Consider the following 8803-nt stretch of genomic DNA (forward strand, 5'->3'; position numbering starts at 1 on the left):
TAGTAGACTATACCAGATAGTCTACTTCACACTTCCAGAGTAATTTCCATTTCTAAGTTATTTGTCATCTTCCAAAAAGCAGGTTCCAACGTGTGGTCAATCCTAGCAAAGAAAATTGGCATGTGTGTTAGTGAAGGAGTAACTCTCTGGGGAAAAGCCGCCAGGTGGCCCCTCTTCGGAGCCCCAGGAGCCCATGGCAACACCCCAAACTAGGCAGGCGCACTGGTGACCCTTCTTCCAGGCTCGGGCTACTCAGGGCCTCGGTCTGTGTGCAGGGTTTGAGAAGGAACCACAGCTACGTGTGAGCTCTGGGCTCTGCATGTTGAGTGTGCTTTTCCTCTCTAGTAAGTAAGTTAGTAAGTAAGTAAGTAAGTAAGTAAGTAAATAAGTAAATACATATAAGGAAAGCACTCCTTCCTTCCACCACTTTTCATTAAAGGGGAACCCATGCGAGGTCTCACCGTGAGGCCTGGTGCATGGTCGCTGGAGGGTGAGTGAGTTTCTTGGCATTCCCTCTGTCTCTGCCCCTGTCTTGCAGCAACGAGGTGGTGAGGAGTGACTTGAAGAAGCTGCCAGCACTTCCCACCCAAGCCCTGAAGGAGCACCCTTCCCTGGCCTACTGGTAAGCTGCTTCTCTCCCAGGCGTCTTCTCCAGAAGCAAGCCCTTCTTGGGGTGTGTGAGGCTCCCAACCAGAGCCCCCTCCCGGCCACGCAGGGTCACCCCAGACCCCAATTGTATCTTAAATGGCTGGGGTCACCATGAAACCGGGTTCTGCATTTATTTGAATGACGCAGTATGTGTGACACTTTCCTTTCCCCATTTTCTTTCATTTTTAAAAAGGAAAATCCTCCAGAGTTTCCCGTTGAAAGCTTCCCTCCTTGGAGATCCTTTCATGTGCTGCTCGGGTTTCCTTGTGGAATCCCCTCTTTGATGGCAGGATGTGCATGTGCGGGGGCTTGAGTTGGGGGAAGGCTGCAGGGGTTTTTCTTCACAGAAGAGCAAGGTTGATTCTTTCATTTCCCCACAATGTTTCATGTCTCCTGTGTTAGCTGCCATGAAACATTAAACCGTAGTTCATCTGTCAGGCCTGAAACTATTGATTCTGAGTGAGTCCGATGTCTGAAAAGTGCCCAGATTGGGGGTTGGGTCACAGTGGAGCGGGGCTTGCATTCCTGGGTCCTGTGTTGAATTCTGCTGGGTGCAGGGACCCCGACCCAGTCCCTAGAAAAGCACAGTGCAGCTTCCCCGTATTCCTTCTGACTCCTTACCAAAGAGCATCGGAACTGCTTTTATAAAACAATTTAAAATCCCAGAGCAAGTCGATCCTGATAAACTATAACGTGACTCTTACAAACACTTCTGTGATGTGCTTTGTAAAGTTTACAGATTCCTCACAGTTCATCTTATCTCGTGATTTTCCAGTCCCTCAGGGGGGCTTGAAGGGATTCCTGGGCCGGGGTGGGGCGATCTGACGCACAGGGCACAACAGGAGTAAACGCCAGTACAAGTCATTTCTCCCCGCGAGGCCTGGGATGGGCAGCTGGGCAGGAACTGAGAGAGCTACATGGGCTGGCACCCTGATTTAATCCCTCTGAATGCTTTCATTGCCATTCTTCCTCTGATAACTAGTGGCTTTACATCGTTTCAAAGATGGAATCTGTTGCATGTGTCAGCTCCCGGACTTCCAGCCTGGCCATCTGCACCTGTGAACCCCAGCAGATGGCATCCCGCCCCTGTGTTTCTGGAACACTATTGCCCTCTCCCCAATTCCGTAGGCCCCTGGGCCTTAGCTGCACCCCCTCCCCGCCCCCCGTCCAAGCTGTTTCTTTTCAGGAAACCAGTGGTGAAGGAGCTAGAGACATAAGGGTTTAACAATGTGAATGGAACTGCTGGCAGGGACTAATGTTAGTGGGTTGTTTGGGAATCAGAGTTGCTTGTAGCCTAATCCATTTCTCAGATAGCTCCTCATTCATTTGTTCCCAAACATTTTTTATACCTCATGCTTATTTCAGAGTTATGAACTCTCTCCCCTCTAACACACTTCTCTCCCCAACCCTTCTGTGTCTCTATCTCTATCTCTGACACACAGACTCCTTCCTTCCTGTTCACAGGTTCTCTTTGGTCAGTAGGACATCTTCCTCTGCATCCACATCTGTAACTGTCTTTTGAGAACACCCCTCCATTTCTGTGGCCATGCCAGCACCTCCCTTGTCCCTGTTTAGACCCACAGACACCTGGCCACCATCTCAGTGCACCTGAGGATGCAAGACCAGGGAGGAACATGCCCTCAGGCTTCTCAGCCCAGGTGATAAACAGATACGCCAGTAGCATGGGCCATCCTGATGATGAATTGTTTAAAAACATCAACTAACAAATGGGCCTTCACCATATTTCATTATCGTTGGCTGGTTGTGGTTGGCTTTAACATTCCAGCCTAACTATTTCAATTTTTAAAAAGCAGAGACGCCAGGAAAGGGATAAATGCTGATCATGCTTCTAATAGATGTAGACTGGAGACAGAGCCAGCCTCCCAAGCTTATTAGACGTTTTCCCACTCTGCCTCAGCATCACCCCTCATCTGCAGGCTTAACCATGACCCTTTGTAGCTGGGGTAGGCCTTCATTCACGCCTCACATCAGTCTCCATCAAGTTGCCCATAGTTTCGAATTGCCTGATCATTCCAAAATGAAGGATGTGCATTTGCTGTTCTTCGGGGCCCTCCTGCTCTCCCTGGCCTTTGCAGATGCAATGGACAAGCTTGGGCCAAAATAAACCATGGGGAGCTCCATCCCACTCGCGAGGGGAAGCATCGCCACCCGGTGAGCAGAGCTGCGGGTCTAGAACCTCGGCCAAGTCCCAGCATCGAGGGGAGCTCCAGTTACTCCTCTTCTGCCTCGATTCCCCACCTGGGAAATGGGATGAACCATACCAGCCTAATGTGACTGTACTGGAAGGAGAAAGTAAACTGTTACATAAGGCAATTTAGAAAGTGGTGAGAGGTATATCATAACACTAAGTAACAGGGCAGTAATCTTTCTGCTAGTTTTCCCCATGCCTTTAACAAACTGGGACTTCTCAGTCCACGTGATTCCCCTTCCAGGGAGGCATCTGGGGCATAAAATTATATGCTGAGGGCCTCAGACCAGTGAGGATCAGGTCCCTGACCCGGATTCTCTCCAGTGCCTAGTTTGTGAATGCTAGCCCACCACACGGGGCGGAGACATCTTCCTTTGCTTCAAACAATGGCAGGCCCATGGCTCCTCCAAGACACGGACCCGTGTCTCTATCACCTGATTTGCCTTTGCATCACCCGTGTGTCTCCTGGACCCCTTCTCTGCAGAGGTTCTTTAACTTAGTGACATGACCCAGCCCAGGGTCAGGGCACAGCCAGCTCCAGTCACTTGTTTTTTTTTCTATATGAACTGCCTTGTCCTCCAAATAGTGTCTTGCTATTCTGTTTACTCTGGCTGACAATTATTCCCTTGAGTTCCTAGCACCAGTCTGGGGTAGTTGGGATACTGCAAAACCCTTGGTCCATCTGTAACTTCCGGAGGAGGGGCCAGAGCAAGGTGGGAGGCAGGATATGTTCCTGGTCAGCTGTATGGCACATGGGACCACAGTATTTCAATTGGGGCAAAAGGAATGGGGAAGGTGAGGAGGGAGAAGGGAGGTACTGTGGCCTCACAGATGGTCTCAGACAGCAGGAGAGACAGGGTGAGCGAGGTGACGGGTAAGGGCCCTGCAGCTGTCCGGCACGTTGAGAACCCATGGTCAGGCATTAAGGCAGTGTTTCTGGCTCAGTGGTGTTTTCCCTGAGCCTTGATTGTGTTCAGAGCTGCAGCACTGTATGGATTTTCATCTCTCCAGCTCAGCCAGGTCCTTTCTCTCAAAGCTAAGAAGGAAATAGGCTCATATATATACTGACTTGCTTGACCCCGGATCTAGGAGTTGACCCCACAGAATTCCAGATCATGTGGTAGGAAACGTGCCAGTGCAGTGTGGATTCAATGGGCAGGTGGGGAAGGATCTGGAAAGGCAACCCTGGAACGTCCTGACCCACCTCTGTATGTCTGTTGAGGCTGGTGTCTACCCAAAGAGGATGCTTCTAGAGAATTCTGTCAGAAGAGGGTTTTGTCACACTCCATGCAGAACCTTCATGGTGTGGGGGCGCTGAGGAGAAATAGGCTGCATCTTCCCTTTGAGGACAGAAGGTGCCCAGATGCCACAGAAACAGCTCTCCAGCTAGAGGAAGAGCCCTTAGAGGATCCGACCCCAGTTCCTGGTGTATATGAAGGCGCTTTCTTGTGAAGAGTCAGACCTCTTTACATGCACCAAATTTCAGAACACTAGAGTGAAGAGATATTCATAAAGATTAAAATAGTAAGTGGAAGGTAAATAAATTACCCCTAAGTAGAAGGTAAAGAACATATAGGACAGTGATGGCGATCCTTTTGAGCTCGGCATGTCAGCATTTTGAAAAACCCTAATTTAATTCTGGTGCCGTGTCACATATAGAAATTTTTTGATATTTGCAACCATAGTAAAACAATGACTTATATTTTTGATATTTATTTTATATATTTAAATGCCATTTAACAAAGAAAAATCAACCAAAAAAATGAGTTCACCTCTGACACGCATGTCATAGGTTCGCCATCACTGATATAGGACATGTTACCCCCTGAAATGGTCTAGCTGGAAAAGAAGAGGTGAAAAAGGCGGCAGATCAGTTCTGGGATAAGTTAATAGTAGATAAAAAAGATCCACCACTGAGATCTTGAAGGTCCATCCCTAGGATTTCAGTCCGTCATAAGGTTCCAAAGCCAGATGCCAGGCCACAAGGCCTAGGCTTTTGGACCTGACTCCTTACTTAGCAGGTGGAATGTGCCTCCCCTGAGACTCCCAAGCTTATCTCTGTGCTTCCAAAGGCAACAGTAGGAGCAGCCACAGCTCCCATCTGGCTGGGCCCAGAGACACTTATCAGAGAGGCCCCTCTAGCCCTCCACCCTGTCAAAGAAGTGTTTGGCTAGCCATTAGCGCCCAAGGCAAGAGCTGATCTCTTCTTGTTTGGGAGTTAAATGTTCAGAAGATAAAAAGGGCATTTCTTCTGAGCCTTTCATCATGGCCTCATGCTTTGTGTTAACTAGGCCCTGATTTCAAAACTTTCCTTTCCTCCATGGAAGCTCCCCACCTTGACATCTGCTGCAGAGGAGGTAGGTGTGGATGTTCTGGTGAGGTTCTGGTGTTTTGCCTTCCACCTGCCAGTCGATCCTCTTCCCATCCCCTGTCCCCTGCCCTTTCCAACTGAGATGCTGGCTCCCTGCTTCTTCCTCTTCTCTCATGGAATCATGTCTTAGAAGGAACTGACCCAAAACCTGAGCTCTAATCTTAATTCTGTGACGATAAATCCAAGATAAAGACAGTGAGAATCCTCTGAGGAGAAAATGGACTTTTTAAATCAGTTTGGAAATGCCACTTCAGGACAAATCCTTTTCCCAGGAGTTGTTGGCTCCTTGGAGCTTCTCGGGAGCATCTGGGGCTCAGAAGAAGCATCTCCACTCGGCAGGTGCTCAGCTGTTCACTTAGTGTGATAACAGAGCCCTTTTCTTGTACTTGCAGTGAAGACCGAGTGATTGAGCACTACAAGAAACTGAATGGCCAGACCAGAGGTCAAGCTATTGTGAAGTAAGTGCCCCCAGTGCTCCTGAGATCGTGTTATGTCAGGGTGTTCAGTTCTTCTCAGAAAGCCGTATCTCCGGGGTTCGGAGCAAGGGGGTGATTCAAGTTAATTTCCAAGTAAATAATCACTTCAAGAACTTTATCATGCACACACACACACACACACACACACACAAATATGTACATGATAGTTCTGCCAAATAACCACCCCGTGTGTGTGTTGTCTTCCCAGCTACATGAGCATCGTGGAGTCTCTCCCAACCTACGGGGTTCACTATTATGCAGTGAAGGTAAGTGAATTCATTTGATGATGGTTGTTAAGCCTGTCATAAATTTTAAAAAGAATCTCATTTTTTAAAAAAAGTTTCTTGAAGATTTTTGGGGGCATGGAGGTTGGGGAAGACTTGGTCAGGAAGATTGCAGCTTCAGAGGGATTAGAGCAACCTTTCCCTAGGCTAGTAGGACTGGATTCAGTTACTCTCCAACACTCAGCTTTGCTTTTGAAAAGTGGGTATGACAAATCCCTACCTCCTTTCATTCTCAGAAGGACCCTGGAAGATCAGGGTCTCAGAGCCTCTCAGTAGGAAGATTCCATCAAAATACATGGAACTGTAGAGAACAGAAACTTTTAGTGGAATCAACAGTGTTTTTCTTGGTGGTCAAATGCCACACAGGCAACTTGAGAGGTGGACTGGGTTGTCAGGACTAAGAAGACAGGATCTGCATCCTTCAATATTGTGATGGCAAGTCCAATGTGACATGGACCCCATTCTAAATTATCTTTAACTTTATTCATAATATCCTATATTGGGATCCCTTTTTGAAATAATAGATAATGATGTACCCATGTGTCCTTTTCTATGATGAGAAAGCATACTTTCCCTTTCTTACTTTACCCCAACATGAAAAGTTTAATAAGTCATTGCCTCCAGGCCAAAAAAGAGCAGGAAACAGTTCTGAATTCAAGATACTTTCACCAGACAACCTGAGATTCTCTTGTTCTTCTATTAGTTTCTTTTTTCTTGTTTCTGCCCAACTGTATTTTTAATTTCTGTAGACTAGAACATGCGTTATGTTTTATTCATTTGTGTCACCTGTGCAGCTTGCACACTTTGCATGTCCTTGGTATGCATTTAATTGCCTATATCATCCAGTAAACTGCAGGCATTTGATGGCAAACACTGTGTTGCATTTGGTTATATATTATTGGAACCCAGTGTAGTGCCTGGCACATGGATTTACTGAGTGTTTATTGAAAATTGAATTGAGTAGTTGGATGTATACATTCCCATCATGGGAACAAGTATTGGAACACTCTTTGTGGAGCCCAGTTCTGAGGCATATGAAGGGACTCAGCTCAGCTCAGGATCTCTTAAAGCCTGAAATGGTTACGTTCTTCCTGATGTCCTACCATAGTTCCTCCTACCAATGGAAGCTCTTTTTTTTTTAATTGTCACCTGAGGATATGCCTCCATGGATTTCTAGAAAGAATAAAGGGGGCGGGGGGAGAGAAACATTGACCCGTTGCCTCCCACACCCTCCTAACTGGGGATCAAACCCACAATCTAGGTATGTGCCCCAACCAGGAATTGAACCTGTGACCTTCTGGTGTACAGGGCAATGCTCCAGCCAGCTCATGCACCCAGCCAGGACCCAGCAAAAGCTCTTAATCCCTCTTCATCTCGTTCACAGAACTCATAGAACCATCACAACCATCCCTGTCCTTCTCAAGCCTAAACTATAGCATGTCATAGGGAATGTGATGTAATCTTTTGAGCTATCTCTGACCCCAAAAGAGAAAGATGAATTCTCTAAGGAGATTACCCCGTGTAAGGCCGTGCCCTGGAATGTGGCCATTGAAGTCAGTGGGCAGTCAGTTGGGTTTTACATGAAAAGAGGCTCAAAATGCACTGTGCTGGCTAAGCCCATTTCCACTTTGTTACCACAAAGGAAACATAAGGATCCAACAATAGTTCCTGACATTACAAAAGGCATTTCACAGAAAGCACACTGTCTTTCTCTTTTGTGAAAATAGTCTTTGGGGATAGGTAGCCAGGGGGCTGCTTTCAAGAATGGAAGCCAGGAACTCAGGAATTCCTGAACCACATTCTCTGTTCTTAATTTGATCTCATCTCCATCGCTTATAATTGAAATAGAGATTAAAAATTTTGTTTCTCTAACTACCCCCACAAAAATCTTCTAGCTATTGAAAGACTATAGAGATTCACTGTTAATGATGAAGATGGATTGAAATGGATAGATTGGAAGTCTTTGAGATAAGGCTTCACCTTATTACACCCATGTTCCATTTCTTCATCAGCCCTGGAGCTTGACAAAAAGGTGGCCTCTGATATCTATGATTTCTGCCTTCCAATAAAACTTCAGAAATGTGCTCCCTCCTTTGCAGTGTTAGAAACCAGAAGCAGGCCTTGTGACTTTCAGAGTGTCAAATGCATGTGTGGGTTTGGATTTTGGAATCTCCAGGCGTAAGCAAATGCTCTCCTGCTTTCTTGGAAAACAAACAGGAATCCAATAAGCCTAAACCACCGTAGCAAGACTCCCTGTTTGGTGGCCTTGCAGGTGCCATATCCCCTACCTAGTCAACTTAGGGTTGCAGCAGCATTGGGTCTCTTTGATGTCCTGTTCTCTGAAACCACTGCAGTGCAGAGGCAGGGACCAGGGTTTTATAGCTTTAAAAAACTTTTAAAGAAATCTTATACCCTGAAACTTTTCTAAAAATTCAAAATATCTTTCTTTTGCCCTTTAGCTTCATGCTCACCTTGAAATAACTCATGCCTCACAAGTATTTGGTATTTGAAAACCATGAAGCCAATTTTGAGTTTTCAAGACATTTACAATGGGGTGTATTCAGTGATTCATCAATGTGGCGATTAGGACAAATCTGGGGAAAGGCTGCTTGATAGGCCCCCTGTCAGCTCCTAGCATTTGGGAGCTTGAATTAACAGCTCAGTCATCCTACTTGAATGTAGAATTACAGCTTACAGTCTGGTGCCAAGAGGTCTCTGTTAAAGGAGTAAACAGAGGGAATTGGTGTTTCTAATTCAGTCCTCAGAATGTCTAGGCTTCAGTGTTGCTGCTTTGTCCAACAGCACGAGTCACACA

General features: G+C 46.5%; 1 protein-coding gene across 3 annotated transcripts in view; it reads left to right on the forward strand.

Moving 5' to 3' along the window:
* Window positions 1–8803, forward strand: part of FRMD4A (FERM domain containing 4A) — a 337605-nt gene that overhangs the window by 224527 nt on the left and 104275 nt on the right. For all 3 annotated transcript variants that reach the window (XM_006765734.2, XM_006765735.2, XM_006765739.2), the window contains exons 8-10: window positions 539–622; window positions 5621–5686; window positions 5913–5970. In XM_006765734.2, the coding sequence (XP_006765797.1) occupies window positions 539–622; window positions 5621–5686; window positions 5913–5970 (208 nt within the window). The remainder of the gene's footprint in view (window positions 1–538; window positions 623–5620; window positions 5687–5912; window positions 5971–8803) is intronic.

Source organism: Myotis davidii, unplaced genomic scaffold, assembly GCF_000327345.1.
Source record: "Myotis davidii unplaced genomic scaffold, ASM32734v1 scaffold660, whole genome shotgun sequence".
NCBI classification, from domain to species: Eukaryota; Metazoa; Chordata; class Mammalia; order Chiroptera; family Vespertilionidae; genus Myotis; species Myotis davidii.